This window comes from Ochotona princeps, chromosome 21 (assembly GCF_030435755.1).
Source record: "Ochotona princeps isolate mOchPri1 chromosome 21, mOchPri1.hap1, whole genome shotgun sequence".
Lineage (NCBI taxonomy): Eukaryota > Metazoa > Chordata > Mammalia > Lagomorpha > Ochotonidae > Ochotona > Ochotona princeps.
In genome coordinates, this window is record NC_080852.1 from 36333956 (window position 1) to 36352416 (window position 18461).

The 18461-nt window shown below is 56.0% G+C and overlaps 2 protein-coding genes across 4 annotated transcripts; both read left to right on the forward strand.

The window, feature by feature from the left end:
• Positions 1-1971: 1971 nt before the first annotated feature.
• Positions 1972-14353, forward strand: EFCAB12 (EF-hand calcium binding domain 12). 2 transcript variants are annotated; one of them, XM_058678885.1, is made up of 10 exons: positions 1972-2083; positions 5189-5631; positions 7476-7664; positions 7978-8134; positions 8679-8872; positions 9181-9394; positions 11137-11304; positions 11617-11626; positions 13210-13266; positions 13848-14353. In XM_058678885.1, exons 1-10 carry the CDS (start codon positions 2005-2007, stop codon positions 14107-14109), a joined length of 1773 nt encoding a protein of 590 aa, XP_058534868.1. In that variant the 5' UTR covers positions 1972-2004; the 3' UTR covers positions 14110-14353. The 2 variants fall into 2 exon arrangements, with proteins under 2 accessions (XP_058534868.1, XP_012781279.2); XM_012925825.2 differs by lacking the exons at positions 1972-2083; positions 11617-11626; positions 13210-13266; positions 13848-14353 and adding an exon at positions 3856-4113 and having other exon boundaries at positions 11137-11455.
• A 1150-nt stretch (positions 14354-15503) lies between these two features.
• On the forward strand, positions 15504-18175 carry RPL32 (ribosomal protein L32). Of its 2 annotated transcripts, none has more exons than XM_004581319.2 (4): positions 15504-15614; positions 16210-16310; positions 16467-16648; positions 17995-18175. In XM_004581319.2, the coding sequence occupies exons 2-4, from the start codon at positions 16215-16217 to the stop codon at positions 18122-18124; spliced, it is 408 nt and encodes a 135-aa protein (XP_004581376.1). In that variant the 5' UTR covers positions 15504-15614; positions 16210-16214; the 3' UTR covers positions 18125-18175. The 2 variants fall into 2 exon arrangements, with proteins under 2 accessions (XP_004581376.1, XP_012781369.1); XM_012925915.2 differs by lacking the exon at positions 15504-15614 and adding an exon at positions 15620-15677.
• Positions 18176-18461: the final 286 nt, after the last annotated feature.

The window sequence follows — 18461 nt, forward strand, 5'->3', positions numbered from 1 at the left end:
CATGAATCACTTGGGGAGACTGCCGTTGTAGGGTGTTGTGTGAGCAGCACCAGGACATGGTAGGATGGAGGCCCATGTGGGTGTTTGCTCGTTAGTGAGCCAGTGTTCAGCTCTAAAGATGGAGTTTGAGCAGAGAACCCGGAAGCTGGCCCCAAGTCCTGCTCTGTAGAACAAGCATCCAGTAAATAATTTCACATCACATCTTCATTTAAGAGATAGCGAAGTAGCATTTCCAAAATGCAAAGCCCCAAGTTCAGGGAGGAGCACAAAAATGCTAAATTATGTAGACTCTCCCTGGGAGCAAAAAAGGCCAACCAGGAAAGGAAGGGAACCAAAGGGATAAGGTGGCAGGCTCAGACATCCACGAAGCAGCCAAGGACTTGGGGGGGCACCAGGGCTCCTAGGCCACAGCCGGTGTGGAGTGAGCAGGCAAGCCCAGGGTGTGAGGGTGACCATGTGACAGGGTGGCTGTCAGATCCCACTCCCCCAGCAGATCCCAGCCAGGCCGCTCAGGCTCCAGGCCTGCCATGCCCCTTTGCTCCAATGAAGTTGCCTGACTCGTAGCTGTTAATCTCTTAAATGGGCTCGTGGTGCCTGCCTTACTGTGGTGAGACTGAAGATGGAATTACAGGTGCTGGCTTGCTGGGACCTCTGGGGCGGGCTGGGCAACCACCTTGGGCTGTTGTGCTTCTCAGGGAGGGGTGGTGCCCCGCACAGGACACGCCCAAGCAATTTTGTTCCTATTAAAATTGATAAAAGTCATCATTTAACAACCATTTAAAATCCAGTGCATTGGGCTCGGCAGTGTGGCCTAGTGGCTAAGGTCCTCGCCTTGATCCCATATGGCTGCTGGTTCTAATCCCAGCAGCTCCACTTCCTCTCTATCTCTCTTCCTCTCAGTATATCTGACTTTGTAATAAAAATAAAATAAATCTTTAAAAAAATATATTAAAAAAAAATCCAGTGCATTTACTTAGTGCATTAACAGCACAACCATTATCATTAGTTCTAGAACATTTCCATGACCCTAAAAGAAACCGCACACCTGTTAGCAACCAGCCACAACTGCCCCCACCGCTCTCCCTGGCAACTCAGTGGCATGGAGATCGGACCCATCCAGGCATTTCCTGTCAATGGATGTATCTAGCCTGGGGCTTTGGGGACTGGCTTCCCTTCTGAAACCCACCATCCTGAAAATCCATTCAAGTCGTAGCGTCCATCACTACTTCATCCGTTTTTACGGACATTGAGTGAATGGCTACATCTCATTTTGTCAGCTGGTGGACATTCCAAGCATTTGTCATTACTATCCTTGTTCTCAGGTTCCCTAATTCCAAACCATGACAGCCGGCCACATGAAGGAAAGCATACCAAACACTCACCTCTGGCCTCAGTTCGCGTGGGTTCTTAGAGCCCTTTGAAGCAGGTAGGGCTTATTTCTTGGGTGGAAAAATGAAGGCCTAAAGAAAAAAGTGGAGATCTGCCAAGATTCCTACAGATTACTTTCCTAAGACCGAAAGTGCATTACTCCAGATTCAAAGGGCACTGGACACAACTGAGAAATTCTGTGTCCAGCCTTGGCACTGACTTGGCACGCCTGTAATTTCTCCGTGACTTCCTCAAAGTGGCGCCAGAAGAACCCAAAGGCGCTCAGCAGCCGGGGCACTCCGCTACCGACCGTAGCCAGCAGGTGGCGGCCTTGGGTCAACCAGCACTAGGCGTCCGTAGTCATGGCAACATAGAGCCTCTGCGCTCAACCGGAGGCACTGTGTTTGTTACCCTGCTCGCTTGCCCAGTGCCGCAATAAGAGAGGGTTCATACGAAGTGAATAAGAACCTGTTGACACTGGTCGTTAAGTTCCGGGGAGCAGCACCCTCTGCAGCAAGCTCTCGGCGCCCCACTGAAATGTGTGAGGTCAGCGAGTTGTCTAAGATCTCATTGTGTCGTTCCCATGCTAGGTAAAAGGTTGTCCACGAGTCCAGGCTGGCCAGGTACCTTTCTGCGATGTCCGCGCCTCAGTCTGATGGCAGTTCCGGGTCAAGTTGCCCTCCCTCGCTGCGGGAGGTCCGATCGAACTTCAGAGGTGTAGAATGGAGCTAAGCAATCATTCCAGAAAAAGTAGGGGTGAATGCGGCTCGGTCCCGAGGCACATGCAGGAGTCAGAGACCCACAGAGTATTGGGGGTGGGAAGGAACACTTCCACGCCCTGGAAGACATCTTTACACCCTGGGGCTTCTAGAGCAGAAGCAATTGGCTAAACCAGGAGAGAGAGGAAATGCAACTGAGCAAGAGAATGGCACTCCAGGGGCCAGGTGTCCTCAGGAAACTACTGGCAGTCTGTCCCTGGAAATGAAGCGAGAGAGCTCTGAGAGGTCCAGATGCTGAAAGAGCTTGTGGGCCAGGAGATGGAGAAGCTGCTGGGTGTGGCAGGATTGGGGGTGGTCAGCCAAGGCCAAGGCATGTGGTGGGGTGGGGAGAGAGCTGTGGGGCCAGCAAGCCTGAAGGCTGGAATCTTGGTGCCTCTTCTCTGGCATAAAACTCATCCGTGTGCAGTGGAGAAACTGGCCAAGCCCAGGGATCCGGTTGGGGCCCCAGGGAAAGAGTCAGGCCAGGGTTGCTTGGGGGTGGGAGAGAGGGGCCAGGCTGGGCACACTGCTGAGAACAGGAGCAGCTGTCAAAGGGGAAACTCTTGCTGGTAGTGAGGGGAGCCTGGGTGAGGTGTCTTCCCACAGGGATGGGGCTCAGGCCAGGAGCACTGGTTAGGAGGGAATTGGGGGCCAGACCCAATTCTAATCTTAGCTGATTAAGGTTACGATCTTGGAAAGTCACCCACATGGAGATGTTTTAGGAGTAATCGCATGTCTAAAACTGGAGCCGATTTCACGTCATAAAGGTTGACAGGTGTGTCCTCAGCTAAAAGAGAGTCAAAGACAAGTGTGGAGGGGCCAGTGGGAGAAGGAGCGGGGCCTGAGCATACATGCCTGGACGGGCACTGAACGTGGCAGGCAAGAACAGCGGCTCGAGAGGAGGGGACCTCGGGAGGGATCGGAATCAGAACATAAGAAAACTCAGGACTGCCTTGAGACACTTCAGAAAAGAGGTACCGAGAGTATTTGGGGGCATCTATTGCCGGGAGAACGAGGTAGGCCCTATTGGTAGAAATTCCAAAGAAGCAGGCAGCAGAGTTAGATGCCACGGCCTTAGAGAACTTCATGTCTCAGAAGGGAGACGCATTGTTAGCAAAGTCAGCCACACCTGACTCAGAGCCGAGTGGGCCCCAGAGCTGACCTCCCAGCATTTCACATGGTCTCTGTCCATAACCACACACTGAAGGACCCCTCAGGGGTCTCAGGGGACACGAGACCTCAAAGAGCATTAGAATGACACTGCATGGGAGGTTGTCGTGGCCAAGTGTGAGATGGACTGCAAACTATGAAAAGGGCTTGGCCAGAGGGCAACCATGGGCAACTCCATACCCTGCAGCAGCCTAACAAATGGGCTAACTGAAACCAGAGCCAGGCAGGAGCCAGTGCAGCAGTGACCCTATGAGCAGGGTACAGGTGGGGGAAAGGAAACAGAGCAGTACAGGGCCGGGCTTCAGCCCAGGAAGTTCTGTAGACCCTGGTTGGAGGGACAAACCCTAGGAAGCCAGACCCCAGGAAATGTCACTTCCTTGTACATCTTAAAGAGACTGTAGGCCAAGAACTGGCAAGTGGAAGCAACAGGACCAGTGAGGGGTGGGAGTCTCACAGACTGCCATGACACCAACTTCCTCCTGTACACACAGTGTGCTTCCAACATGCAGAGCTGTTTAGTGACCCTCACATCCATCCTTTCCCCATGCTGCCTTTCCAGCCTTCAAACCTGATTGTTCTTTAAGGCTCACATCCACGACCCCTCTCCTTGATGAACTCCCAAGTCCCCTGGTCATCACCTAGGTGATGAGTGAACATGAGCATTGCACCAGGACACTGGAGGTCAGGTGCCAGCTTGGATTCTAGTCCCCCTGTGATCTTGGACCTCTCTGGACTTCCGTCATGGACACAGTCACAGTCTGCTAGGTCTGTCCTTTTGCCTGTTGACTCACTGACCGGATGTTGGCTGCCTCCCCAGGTACTATAGAAAGGCTGTGGCTCCAGCAAGGAATAAGCAAGGTCATGGTCTTCATAGCCCTCAAACGCTGGAGTTACGCTGGGAATCTCAAAGGCAGACATGCGCCTGAGCTAAGGACAGCGCAGGACAAGCTGCATGTGGAACAACAGGATTTGATGGGGCCTGTGGCGAGCTGGAGAGAGCTCACTGCAGCCCACAGTAACTCACAGAGGAAAAGGAAGCAGATAAGCCACAGGCATGGCGTGGGCTGCCCCAGCGGACAGCCCTGGACTTCCACGCACGGCGTGGATCGTCGGCAGGAAGGAGAAGGAGCTGGGGTGGAGGGTGAGCAAGGAGCAGCCTAGGCCAAAGCCTGAGGCAGGATGAGCTTGGATCGCTTGCTCAAGGCATCTGGGGCGCAGGAGGAAAGGGAGGTTGGGGGGACAGGGGCAGGTGGACAGAAGGGAGGCCTGGAGCTTTATTTTGACGACCAATGAAAGGCAAGGAAGGGTCTGAAGAGGAGGGCAGGGTCAGGGCAGGCCTAGTGGCACAGAGGGTTAAGTTGCCACTTGGGTGATCCTGGTTCCCGTGCGAGCCCCAGCTTCTGTGCTTGGAATCCAACTCCCTTCTAACATGCCTGGGAGGCAGCAGGTGGGGCACAAGCCTCACATGAGAGACCCAGCCCTGGTTCTTAGGGGCATTTAGGACGTGAACCAGCAGGTGGAAGCCCCCACCCCCACTCCGCAGCCAGTCAGGGCATGGCCAAGACTCAGAGCCCAACATTACAGCTCCTGAGCACCTACCTGCTCGGGAAGGTGCCTTGGCTAATCAGGATTGCATTTTTTTCTAGTTAATTCTCATGGCCCATGGGAAGTGTTGGCAAGTGCAGGTGGAGAGAATGAAATAAGAAAAGATTCATAAAGCACTTAGATCGGTGCCTGCTCTGGGGTGTGCCCAGGCACGTTAGGTGAAAATTATCTTCCTCCTTGCAGCGAGGCAGTGATAAAGCCTGGCACCCAGCCTGATGCTGAAACATTTCTTTTTCCTTCCCATCCTTTGTGCAAAGGATCTTACCTTATAACCCTCTTACCCACAGTATTCTACCACTCATCCATCGAAGATGAAGGCACCAGCAAGGTGCCCGCCTTCAATCCTGAGCCATTCACTGCCCACTGCTTCAAGCAGTTCAAGCGAAAGGACTTGTGCCTGCCTCAGAGCCGACGGAGGGTCATCACCGTGTTGGGTCAGGGGGAGCGTTCGCCCACCAGCCCCCGCCCTCAGCCCCAGGCTCCGCCACTGCCCGTCCCCCGCAGCAGAGCCCTGGAACCGGGAGGCAGCCAAGAGCTGCAGGAGGACAGGAAGAGCTGGCTAAACAAGACGTTGAGGCTGAAGCAGGAGCTGGACACCTTCGGTGACTTGCAGAAGTGGCTGCAGAACAAGGCCAACGTCACGCCTCTCGAGGCCAAGGTCCTACACATGGTCCACAGGGAGCAGGCTGCTCAACTGGAGGACCCTTTGACCCTTAGCAGGGCTGTCAAGGTGAGCAGCCCCATTTGCCAAAGTCACCAAGGGCATTAGGGATTTCCTGTCTTTGTGAGGGTAGGATGGGAATGGCTTGCCCGATTTCACAGAAGGGTGACCTAAACCCTGAGAGGAGGCGCATTGGTCACCTGTTTGCGTATAACAAGGTCTCCAGCACGAATTGATTAGTACATCTAGTATCTGAGATGCCAGAATCTGGGAGCAGCAGAGCAGGGGCTTCTAATTCAGTGTGTCCTCTGGGATGTTAGTCAAGAATTGGCCTGTGCCACAGTCACCTGCAGTCTCCCCTGGGGGCACAGGGATCCACTGCCAGGCTGGCTCACACAGGGCTGCTGGGAGGTGACTTCAGCTCCTCCCTTACCAATATTCTGGTTGAGCATCCCCACAAGGTGGCTGCCGCTGGCTCCCCCTAGTGGGCACAGCCAGGAGGGACCAGAGCAAGAAGATGGCAGTGCCTGTTGGAAAAAAATAGAGAAGGGAACGGACCCACATTGTGACCTAGCCATAGAGCTGCTGCCTAGCTACCGGTTCATGTCTTGCTGATTCAGCTCCCTGCTAAGGCCTGGAAAAAGCGCTGGAAGATGGCCCAGTGAGAGAGTTATATAGGAGAGCTATATAGGAGACCCAGATGAAGCTCCTGGCTCATCCTGGCCCAGACAGGCCTGGTCTCAGTTTGGCTCAGCTTTGGCTGTTGTGGCCATTTGGAGAGTGAACCAGAGGATCTTTCTCTCTGTCTCTCCTTCTCTCTGTAAATCTGATCTGCCTTTCCAATAAAAATAAATCTTAAAAAAAAATAAAAATAAAAACCCTCATTGTTGATACCAGTGTTGTGGCACAGTGGTTTAAGCCACTGCCTACAACATTTGCATCCCACGTGACTGCCAGTTTGAGTCCTGGCTGCTCCACATCCAGTCCAGCTCCCTGCTAATCCACCTGGAAAAGCAGCAACAGAGGACCCAAGTATTAGTCCACTACCACCCATATGGGAGACCTGTATGGAGTTTCAGGTTTCTGGCTTCAGCCTGGCCCATTGTAGCCATTTTGGAAGTGAACCAGCAGGTGGAAGATTCCCTCTCTTTCTCTGTGTGTCTCTGTCTTTCTCTGTCTTGTTCTGTGTGTGTTTCTCCCTGTTTGTCTGTAACTCTGCCTTCCAAACTCTAAGTCTTGTTAAAAAGTTACGTTAGCATACTCTTGTTTATGTGTGTGCTCTGTGCACCGGGCTGTTGTGATGCTCACAATGGTGAGGTTGGGAGAAGATCTTCCTTCTGCAGATGTGGAAACCGAAGCTTGCCAGACCCACAGAGACAGGGAATGACCAAGTCAGTACCAGCACCTCGTGTCTGCGTGGCTCCCCTTGCAATACAACCACATGAAACTTCTCTTGATTCAGTTGGGAAATGGGGTCAGGAAACGGATTTAAGCTCAACTCTTCTGCTTCCTGGCTGGGCCAGCGGAGCCTAGGTTTGCTCATCAGTGAAGTGGGGGTAACCACGGAGCCCACCTCTCAGGCCTGTTGTGACATCCAAGTGGATTAGTTCATAGCAGCGGCTTCATACAGCAATAGGAATGTAAAGAACCCTCCATGGACAGTGGCCATCTTCTTACGCTGGCCTTCTTTCCGGAGACGTGCCATCACGTCAAGCCAGCTGAGGAAGCTCAACGCTGCCAGCTTGCCCAGGGTCCTGGCATGCTGTCATGACGGGTCCCCAAGCTGCGCTGAACACCATGCCCCTGGCACTGCACCTGGCTTCTCTCCCCTTCTCGCTGGCCCTGCGATCCCAGCTTTGTTGTTGGTCTATCACCCCATGTTCTCCTTGACCTCCATTCTCTTCCTCTTGCAGAAGGAAGGCCTCCATATCTCTTCCCGCTGGACAGTGCCCCAGCTCCGCCTGCCCAGGCCCTCGTCCCTGTCAGTCATGTTTTCCTACCTGCACAACCGCAGGATTGAGATCCTGGATGTATTTAACAAAGCCGACTGGAACAAGCACCACAAGATTACCAGGGAGCAGTTCATCCTGGCTCTGAAGGCAGTGAGTGTCACCCACTTCCCTGCTGGGCCCAACTAGGCAGGTGCACCTGTGCCCTCCCCACCCCCTTCCTCTCCATCCCCTACACAACTCAAGGACCGCAGGGAGTGCAGACTGTCATCCGTGTGGAGACCTTACTGGACGGGGTTCTGAAGGCAGAGAGGCTGGAGCCCCGGAGGGTGAGGGTGGATGGCCAGAATTCCGTGTGTCCAGGGACCAGGAAAGGAGGGTCGGGCGCAGGGCGCTCAGGCTTCGGCCTTGGGGACAGGCACTGGGACAGGAGCCCACCTGCAGGGGGCATGTCCTTCCTCCCCAGATGAGGATCCCTCTGATGCAGCATGAGGTGGAGGACATTGTGATCTACCTGGGCTCTCTGGGCAAGCACAGCGCCATCACCCTGGAGGTCCTCACCAGCACCTACAAGAGGTGGTGCCTGACGCAGCAGAGGAGCACCGTGCCCACGGCCAAGGAGTGTGCGTACACACACACATACACACGTGCGCGCACACCCACACTGCCTCCCCAGTCTGCAGGGCAGGCAGCCCCAACTTCTCCTCCAACACTCACTTTCTGAATGTGTTCTTCCACTTTGGCTTCCGGGATGCTGGCTGAGCCTCTGGGATTTCTAGGCTCACAGATCGACTCAGGAGGAGTTACTGTGTCCTTTCGTGGACCGGTGAGGCCCAGTCCAAAGGCAGTGGGTCAGCCCTCGGGGTCCCCCTGACCGCAGCAGCGAGCCTTTCCCGAGGGTTCCCTAGGGTAGGACAAGAGAGCGGCGTCCTCCAATTGCCTATCTTGTGAGAGTCCCATTTGCCACTTGGTGGAAACAGGTGACAGAAGATGAGATGAGCCACAGAACGGTAGGGTAGCACAGGCGAGGGAGGCCACAGCCGGGAGATTGTCTTAGTGGGCGCTAACCAGACATGTGAGCAGAAGGAACCACACACCTGGTACAGGCCAGCACCTGCCCAGCACCTGCCCAGCACCGGCCCCGCAGCCACCCTCTTATCCTTCCAGACTACCTCCTGGCCAGGAAGAGACTGCTCTCTCAGGCTTCACTGAACAAACAGAAAGATTCCATCTCCCTGCCTCCCAAGATGGACCTCCTGACGGTGCCTGAAGTCGACATCAAGACGGAGGCGAGACCTTTGACCCTGGAAGAGATGGAGGACGTGGGCAAGCGGTACCGCGAGAGGAAGCGCCAGCAGAAGGTACTGGGCCGCCCAAGGAGCAGCTTGGGGCTCAGGCCTCTGTGCCGGAATGTGGCTCGAATGTCACTGTTCAGTAGGATGCCCCTGGGGCCTCAGTGTTGTGGCCCAGAGCCCCACGCACGTGCGTGGATGGCGCTGTGCAAGCACAGCTGCTGGCTCTGCCCTTCCGTGCTTTTCACGGGAGCCGTGACCGCATGCAACACTGACGTCAGAACCTGAGCCGCAGCCCCTCACCGAGACGAGGGAGTGGGGAGGCAGTGGAGCCCAAGCCCGGCCTGAATCATGTCGGCTCTGTGTGCGCCTCGCAGCAGGTGATCCCGGCCATCCAGTACGCGGAGCGCTGCCGCCTGGTGCGCTGCGGGAACCAGCACATCGACGACCACTGCCTGCCTTCCACCCTGTCCGGGGAGATGCGGGCCATCCTGGACAAGACGCGCAGGGACACCTTTCTGGTCTACCTGCAGTGCTGGAAGCTCTGTGCGATCTACAGCCTCCCGCTGACAGAGGACATCCTCATGAGAGGTAGGAACCCGTGACAAGCCCCGGGCAGGTGCAGCCTGTGCCTGTGGCGCTGCGGAGAAGGAGGGGAGGAGAGGGGGTCTAGAACCTGGAGCCTGGCAAGCTGGGCTAGCATTCTAGGGTCACAGGCTGCTGGGTGAGGGAGTTCTTAGGTTAGCTTCCAGGGAGCAGATCTAAGACAGAAGAGGGGACTTTGATGCAAATGCTGGCTGCCGTAGTCCGTGCCACTCCTCCAGGCCACACCTGGCTCCTGGAGCTTCTGCAGACACTGGGAGGGAGGAAGGGGCAGGAAGCGGGGCTGCCGGCCTCAGCCCTGCAGGCACGTGCTGCAGCACCGGAAGCAAGAAGGCCAGGATGGAGCTTCTGGCTCCCGCCTGGCCCGGCCCTGGTCACCTTGGTGGTCTGGAGACTGAGCTAGCAGATGGAAGAGCTCTTTCTCTCCCCCCACCTTTTTTGTTTCGTTTTGTCTTTAAAAAAGATTTGGGTCTGGCGTGGTAGCCTAGTGGCTAAAGTCCTTGCCTTGCACGCGCCAGGATCCCGTATGGGCGCTGGTTCTTTTCCTGGCACTCCTGCTTCCCATCGAGCTCCCTGCTTATAGCCTGGGAAAGCAGTGGAGGACGGCCCAAGCCCTCGGGACCCTGCACCCGTGTGGGAGGCCTAGAGGAGGCTCCTGACTCCTGGCTTCATATCAGCTTGGTTCTGGCCAATGCAGTTGTTTGGGTAGTGAGCCAGTGGACAGATCTTTCTCTGTATCTCTCCTTCTCTCTGTAAATCTGACTTCCAATTAAAAAAAAGAGAGAGACAGATGTATTCATTTATTTTTATTGGAAAGCCAGATGATCAGAGAGAGGAGAGACAGAGAGATCTTCCATCCACCGGTTGACTTCCCAAATGGCTGCACCAGCTGGAGCTGGACTAACCCAGAGCCCAGAGCCCAGAGCCAAGAGCTGCTTCTGGGTCCCCTACATGGGTGAGGGGCCAAAGGACTCGGCCATCCTCTGCTGCTTTCCCAGGCCATTGCCAGGGAGATGGATGGGAAATGGAGCAGCTGGGACTCAAACTGGCTGCCACATGATTGCCAGCGCTGGTAGGTAGAGGATTAACCTATTGAGTCACTGCACCAGCCCTGAGCTCTTTCTTTTTCTCCCTATCTCTTTGTAACTCTTTTTTTCCCCCTTTATAACTCTTTTTTTAAAAAAGATTTATTTATTTTTATTGGAAAGGCAGATATACAGAGAGGAGGAGAGACAGAGAGGAAGATCTTCCGTCCGATGGTTCACTCCCCAAGCGGCCACAACGGCTGGAGCTGAGCCAATCTGAAGCCAGGAGCCAGGAGCTCTTCTGGGTCTCCCATGCGGGTGCAGGGTCCCAAGGCTTTGGGCCGTCCTTGACTGCTTTCCCAGGCCACAGACAGGGAGCTCGATGGGAAGTGGGGCGGCCGGGATTAGAATCTGGGATCCTGGCGCATGCAACGCAAGGACTTTAGCCACTATGCTATCCTTTGTAACTCTTAACATTTCGAGTAAATAGATCAGTTTTTAAAAATACATATGTATATAAGTAAAGAAAGAACATCTCATACTTGAAATAACTCTGTTAGAACTGTGTCTATGAACTACATGAAATCTGGTCTCTTTATGTTAATTTAAAATTTGTTAAAAACAAAAGTGTAAATTTACTTACAGGGCTAGCAACACAAGAAGCCCCAGTCTTGGCGTCTGACACATCTCTCTCCCTGCCCACAGCCCTGCTATATCCGGGAGACAAGATTGTCTTCCAGAAGGACCAGATCCGCCCCATCCGGCAGCCCGGTGGCTACTACTCCGACAAGAAGGCCTTCCTTTGGAACCAGGCCCTGGACTTGGCCCACGGCCACGAGCTTGGCTCCAAGATGGACAAAACGGACAAGCTGAGTACCAGGCCTGCTTTCTTCCTGCGCCTGGCCACCTGCCCGCTGGCTGTCCCTTCATTCAGTGTGTCTGAGGTGTCATGCTATGCCAAGCATCACCCGTGGCATGCGTGCTAGCAGCAGGACCACCTCCCCGCCCCTACACACAGCTGCCCTCCTGTCCATGGTGCTCAGACACATGGCCCTGGGATGGAGTGAACAGGGCCACTTCTCTCGGCCAACGGAGCACCCCTTGCTACTCTGCCCCAGGCACGGCCAGGGCCCAGGCTGGCCCCCAGACCAGCATGAGGCTTCCGAGGCCTGGGCCAAGCAGTAGGTGACAACATGTGGACAACTTCGGTGTGTCTGCAGGAGGGAGAGCACAGTGACGCACCCCTGCAGTTGTCGGGCCAGCCTTGGAGGGAGGGGTGAGGGAAGGCAGGGTGTCCAGCCAGATGCCAGGAGAGCAAGTGGCCAGGCCCTCCCCAGCACCTGACACCACGGGGCGTTCCTGAATCCTGGGCAAGGGTGCAGCTGAACAGATATCGGTGAGGCCTTGGGCTGAAGGGACAAGCTGCTCCACTGTCAGCCTCAGCAGCTCCATGTGTAAAATGGGTCCAACAGTTTCCCACCCAGTACCGCCTGGCCACACACACACACACACACACACACACACACACACACACGGCAGCAGCACAGAAAACACTTGTCAGCGATGGGGCTGCTGCTTCCCTCCTGCCCTGGTCCAGCGGGGAAACAGGCCCAGACCCACGGGGGGGGGGGGGGCAGGTAGATGGCATAGCAGGCCTTTCTGATGGTGCGAGGCCCTCCTCCCAGTGCTGGCTCACTGGGCTGCTTCCAGCCATGAACGCAGCAAAGGGTGAAGACTGGGCAAGAGGCTCTTTTGCCTGGGCTGAAGAGAGCTGTAAAGGATACACGCAGGTTCTCTAGGTTAAGGAGGGACACAAATGCTGTCTTGCTTCATTGTGTGAGTTGTAACAGATTCAAAGACCAAGTGTACAAGTATACTTCCCAAACTCCATGGCGGGACAGGGGGAACGACGGGGCCAGTGTTGAGTAAAGCTTCCGTCTGTAGAGCACCATATCCCATATGGGCGCCGGTGCTCCACTTCCCATCCAGCTCCCTCCCAGTGCACCAGGGACAGCACAAGGAGGATGGCCTATGTCATCCCTGCACCCACGTGGGAGACCCACAGGAAGTTCCTGGCTCCTGCATTTGACCGGGTCTGGTCTTGTCCATTGCACCCTTTGGGGAATGAACCAATGGGTTGAAGGTCTCCATCTCTCTGTAACTCTGCCTTTCAAATAAATAAATCTTGGAGAAAAGAAAGTTCATGGGAAATGGAATTAGACTTTGGTGAAAAATTCCTATAGATACATGTGCTCTTCAGGAGGTTCATAGGAAATGCATATTACGGAGGAACTGTACAGACATTTTCTAAAGGCTGTACCAAAATGTATCTTTTGATTTCACATTCCCGTAATGAAATCTCTGACCTTCCTTGGGTAGGGGTGCTGCCATTGATGACTGAAGTTTGCTGGCCAGGCTTTGGGCAGGTCAGTGTGGCCACCCTGGTCCTGGAGGCTGGGTCAGGCTCGGTGGGAGCAGCAGGACTCAGTGCAGCAGCTAGGAAATACCAAACATCAAGCAGAACTGCTCTGAGGACCTCTGCTCTGGGGAAGAAGTGACCTGTCCAAAGCAGCCAGGTTCTGTGGCCAAGTCCGGCCGATGTGTGCAGCTGCCTGGTCGCCTGGAGCCCAGAGGCGAAGTCCTGGGCCCATCCCCAGACAGAGGAAACTCGTGCTAAACTGTTGTTTGTGAGTCAAAAATCTGGCTCCAGATCTGCTTCCCCAAAGCCCATGGGTGTCCATCTCCCCACCTAACCAAAAGTCTTCTCTCCTCCACCAGGAAGACACCCAAGAAAACCAAGAAAATGCTCTTCAGGGAGTTCGAGGAGTTCACCAGGTGGGCAGCAGAGCCTTCTCCTGGGAAGGTGGGAAGGTGGGCTCGCCTCGCACTGGAAGGGCTGCCTGGGACTCCACGTGTTGCGCACCCCCTTGGGGCTCAGAGTCCAGGCGGGCACTGCTCGGCTGAAGTCCCTGTATCCCTCTAATCCAGTCCTCTGAGCATCCCTCCCCACCCCGGCACACCTGCTGCACGGAAGGCTGAAGCTAAGGCACAGCGAGGTTAATTACCTTCCTCAAAGCCTCACGTCCCTTAGGTGGTGCAGCATGAAGCTGGACCATCCGGGCTGGCCCTGGAGGCTGCTCTCCACACACCGCCAGAAGGTTCATGCTGAGACAGGTGCATGTTGGAGAGCTTGGAGGTTGAGCCTGCACATAGCCAGCGGCTGCCTACCTGACTGGGGAAAAGACAGCCCCTGTGGGCCCCTGGGCCCTCACACAACTGTGGCAAGCACCGGGGTGCTGAGGTGCTGGGCACAGTGCTATGCTCTGTCTGGGTCCTGGTTGGCATGATGACTGAGAAGCAGCCTCTGCCCCATGGGGCCTCTGCCACGACCTACCCCGTGTCCCCTCCCCTGCCAGGAAACTGAAGGCGAAGCGGTCCAGCGGCCTGCAGCAGTACACCCGCGCCAATTCCTTCTGGCCAGGTCACCTCCTGGATAAGCTGCGCCTCTACCTACCCACGGTGACCACGGATCGGAGCCTGGCGCTCTTCAGCTGTGTCCATCGCGAGCCCCACGCCTACCCTGCCACCTACCACCCAGACCACTGGTGGCCTCTGAGGGACAAGGACTATATGACCCACGCCTACTATGATTCCGCCAAGGTCTACTTCCTTAACTAGGATGGCCCAGGTGCTGCACCCGAGCAGCCTTGGACAGCAGGCAGGGTGGCGAGTGACCCAGAGCCCTCGTCATAGGAGTGTCAAAAAAAGAGACATGGTTCAGGGGCATGGCTGAGGGCCAGCTCCTCCTGCCTAGATATCCAGTGTCCCCAAAGGTGGGTGTGCGGGTGTGTCCAGGGACAGACTGGTGTGCAACTATTTCCCTCTCCTGAGCTCTGCCGTCCCCCCCCCCCCAATAAACCATATTGGCATTCTCCCAACCTCCATGGTATGGTTTATTTTATTTATTTATTTATTTTTTAAAAGATTTATTTTATTTTTATTACAAAGTCAGATATACTGAGAGGAGGAGAGATAGAGAGGAAGTGGAGCTGCCGGGATTAGAACCAGCGGCCATATGGGATCAAGGCGAGGGCCTTAGCCACTAGGCCACGCTGCCGAGCCCTATTTTATTTATTTTTAATTATTTTTATTGAAAAGTCAGATATACAAGAGGAGGCGAGACAGAGAGGAAGATCTTCCATCCATTGATTTATTCCCCAAGTGGCCGCAACGGCTGAAGCTGAGCCAATCTGAAGCCAGGAGTTTCCTCCAAGGTCTCCCACGCGGGTGTGGGGGAGAGGGAGCCACAGCCACATACCCCAGGGGCTCCAGCTCAACCCCAGCAGCCCAGCAAACATTCCACTTCTGAGGGTCTCCTCTGGCATCCCCTCCCGGACAAAAGCTCCCCTCCCTCCCCTCCCCCCGCCCTCAGCAACCCCAGAGGGAGCACCACTTGTGTCCCCATCTGGGCCCCTGGAGACGCCGCTGTCAACATCACCAGTGACATCCGTATTATGTTTCAGTTGGGAAGCCAAGTTTTTGATTTTTCTCCTGATAGCTGAACTTCACAATCCTCTTAACCACAAAAGCTAAGCCAAACAGATCAAGAACGACAAACTAGATACAACTGGTTGGTCAAATGTAGAGTTTGGAGTCCAGTCTCCAAGTTTCATTTTCCACATATGCAAAACGGAGATAATAATAGGACCACCTTATAGGATTGCGATAAAAACACTAAACCCCATTGGTTCAACTGAGGCAGCCCTAAATGCTGTACATGCGAAATGTAAACTCACCTGTCTTCGTGTTGTTCCCTCCCGGCCACTAGGAAGCGCACTTGGCAGTAGACGAAAAGCGGGCGGAAGCTGTCCGGCTTCGGCTTCCACTTCTGGCGGATGTAAATTTGCCGCTACACCGTTTAGCTCTGAGAAGTAGCAGACTTTTTATGTAGTCCTGAGGACAGGTAAGATGAATTTCCAGTTGTACCCGTAGGCATCCATGTCTTGCAATACAGCTATTTCCAGCACGTTCTACAGCACTGACATGTATTTATTTTCTCTGACGGGCCCGGAAGTTCCGCCTTTTCCCCGCTGGGTCCGAGAGGTTACGTCCCATCAGCCTTTGCGCGCCGCCCTCCCTTCTCTTCCTCGCTGCTGCTTCCCGCGGTGGCAGCCTCCTTCCCGGTGAGTGAGAATCGGCTTTCATCCGCGTCTCCGCGGCTTTTTTTCTGGCCCGGCCAGCTTCTCGTGAGGAGGCTTTCCTTCCCGCGGGTGTCCCGTGTGGGCATGGTCATTGTCGGGTGGCCGGGGACGGGGAAGCGGCCCTGGCCGCGGTGAGGCCTTGCGGGCTGGGGCCGCCTGGCTTGCTGGGGCCGAGGAGTGGCTCGGACCCGCGGGTCCCTGGCGGCCCACGTGGGGTGGCTGGGCTGCGAGTGGGGTCGGCTCGTGCGTCCCCGGGAGTAGGAAGATGGGGGGCGGGCTCCGGGGCAAGCGGCTGCCGATCTGGGTTCCCGCAGAAGTCGCCGGGCGCTGGGCAGCAGCAGTGGCCGCCGGGGTGAGGGGTGGGCGAAGGGGGCGCCCCGACCTCCCCGGATCGCGTCTGCAGAGGGTCCAGTGCTCTGGCAGCTCCGGCAGCGGGGAGGGAGAGCGAGGCCGCGGAGCCCCCCATTCCAGCCCCGGCTCGCCCCGTGCCCGGCGGCTGGAAGACGCTCCGCCACAGCACGTGCGCCGCGCTCCGGGCAGTGGGCGCTGACCCCGTGGCCCCGCCGCTTCCCCGCAGGCGCCATGGCCGCCCTCAGACCCCTGGTGAAGCCCAAGATCGTCAAGAAGAGGACCAAGAAGTTCATCCGGCACCAGTCTGACCGCTATGTCAAGATCAAGGTGCTGCTGCTGGGTCGGGAGCGGGGTGGGGGTGCCCGGGGTCAGCGGGGCAGGCCACCTGCGGGCCCGGTACGCGGAGGGGTGTGCCTGTGAGCAAGTCCTGGGCCCCGGGGAGAGCTGCCTCTCTGGGGGCTCACCGTCCCTTGCTGCTTGCAGCGGAACTGGCGGAAGCCCCGAGGCATCGACAACAGGGTGCGGCGCAGGTTCAAGGGGCAGATCCTGATGCCCAACATCGGCTACGGCAGCAACAAGAAGACCAAGCACATGCTGCCCAGCGGCTTCCGCAAGTTCCTGGTGCACAACGTCAAGGAGCTGGAGGTGCTGCTCATGTGCAACAAGTGAGTGCTGCGGGGGGCAGCATGAGGGCGGGGGTGTTCTGAGGGCCTGGGGGGCAGGGCTGCTCTGAGGTGGGGGCGGCACGAGGGCGGGGTTGCTCTGCTAGTTCCCCAGTGGTGTCTTGGGTCAGGCTCTGCATACAGCACCTTGCTGCCCGAGAGGCCTGTGTCCTGGGCCGAGTGTGAAGCCTGCTCCATAGCCACAGGCCCAGCTCCAGCTCCCACTTCCACTTCCGGCCGGGCGTTCAGAGAGAACCAGTGGATTGTAAGATTGATTTTTATTGGAGAGGCAGGGGGAGAGAGAATGGGTGAAGGAGTCCAGACATTGCCCACTTCTGAAACGGTCACGCCCCAGATGGCTTCAGCTGGCCAGGCTGAGGCCAGGAGCCTGCCGCGTTGCTGTGATCACCCAGGCACGGAAGCAGGGAGTTGGTGGCTCTGATGTTTTGAGGTGGTTGTTTTAGATTGATAATCTCTGTGAGAATGCTTAGAATTTTTTGTAAAAATGTCAGGATTCATGGTGGATGGCCAGGCCGCAGTAATGAGCTGAGCTGAGCTGAGCACTGCTTGGAGGCCAAAAGGCAAACCTGCTGTGAGAAAAGTGGCCGCTGTGTGGTTGCCATGGCGCCCCAGAGTAGCCTGAGTGTGCTTATAGACACTGGCCTTTGATCTGGCAAGTTCCATCTCTGGGCATTTATCCCCAAGTGACTAAAAAGCAGGGGCACTTCATAAAGCTGGCTATGTAGCAGTGGTCGGGAGAACACGGAGACGAGGCCGGGTGGGAGTTTGCATGTCCGTCCCGTGTGTCATGGAGACTGCCAGCCGTGCTGTGGGTGGCATCATTGGGTGTGCAGGTTAGTAAGGACAGGTGCTTAAAAATGCGAGGTCTGATGTTGCTTGAATATCAGTGATTAGGCTGAATGGAAACCTGAAATGCTTTCCGATACAGAAAACAAAATGTTGATTCTGGGTTTGGGTTTTCGGAGAGTAGGGAGAGTCGGGATGTGCTCTTATGTGGGTTGTTGGAAAAAGTTGCTCACGGGCTGGGCCTGCTGGGCGGCAGGGCTGACCGGGCGTCTCGCCTGGCTTCCTCCCAGCCCCTGTATTTGCTGTGGACCTTGGGTTCGTCTCCTGTGCAGTGGGCATGAATACAGTAGTGGAGGGCTGTAGGGGCCAGGGCGGCACCAGGCTCTGAGGGCCTGGGGGCACTCGGGCTGATGTGCAGCTGTTTCCCAGCAGCCTTTGCACTTGGCTGTGTGGCTGCAGGGTGAGTGGCCGAGGCACAGTCTCGTGGGCTTCTCTGCGTGCGTACAGGCCTGGCCTCCCCTCACCTCTTGCCTCTCTTCCAGATCCTACTGCGCAGAGATTGCCCACAATGTCTCCTCCAAGAACCGCAAAGCCATCGTGGAAAGGGCAGCCCAGCTGGCCGTCAGAGTCACCAACCCCAACGCCAGGCTGCGCAGTGAAGAAAATGAATGAGCAGCTTGGGTGCACATTTTATTTGTGTTTAAGTAAAACCTTGAAAACTGCTATGTGGTGTGGCTTTCTGGTTCCCTGGCATCCCTCTGCTGTTCAGACCCCCACAGAGCCTTCCATCTGGACCAAGTCTGCAGGACCCTGGGTCCTTAGCCAGCTCCCACGCTGCCGGGCCACGCACTTGGCTCTCTGAGCATCGCCTTACCTGGTTCCTTGGGGATGGTGCGACAGGTGCCTGTGAAACGGCGTGGTCAGCCTCGGGCCCATGCCAGCAGCGCCTAGGAGGGCCCCCAGGGATGGGGCCTGGTGCGCTGCAGCGTGACAGGCCAGCTTAGAGACC

Bases quoted from the DNA above. Each gene is read 5' to 3' on its own strand.
- EFCAB12 (XM_058678885.1), top strand. From the start codon at position 2,005: ATGTCCGCGCCTCAGTCTGATGGCAGTTCCGGGTCAAGTTGCCCTCCC. The intron at 8,135-8,678 runs GTGCGTACACAC...TTATCCTTCCAG, and splicing joins CGTGCCCACGGCCAAGGAGT to ACTACCTCCTGGCCAGGAAG. The intron at 8,873-9,180 runs GTACTGGGCCGC...TGCGCCTCGCAG, and splicing joins AGAGGAAGCGCCAGCAGAAG to CAGGTGATCCCGGCCATCCA.
- RPL32 (XM_004581319.2), top strand. From the start codon at position 16,215: ATGGCCGCCCTCAGACCCCTGGTGAAGCCCAAGATCGTCAAGAAGAGG. The intron at 16,311-16,466 runs GTGCTGCTGCTG...TGCTGCTTGCAG, and splicing joins ACCGCTATGTCAAGATCAAG to CGGAACTGGCGGAAGCCCCG. The intron at 16,649-17,994 runs GTGAGTGCTGCG...CCTCTCTTCCAG, and splicing joins GTGCTGCTCATGTGCAACAA to ATCCTACTGCGCAGAGATTG.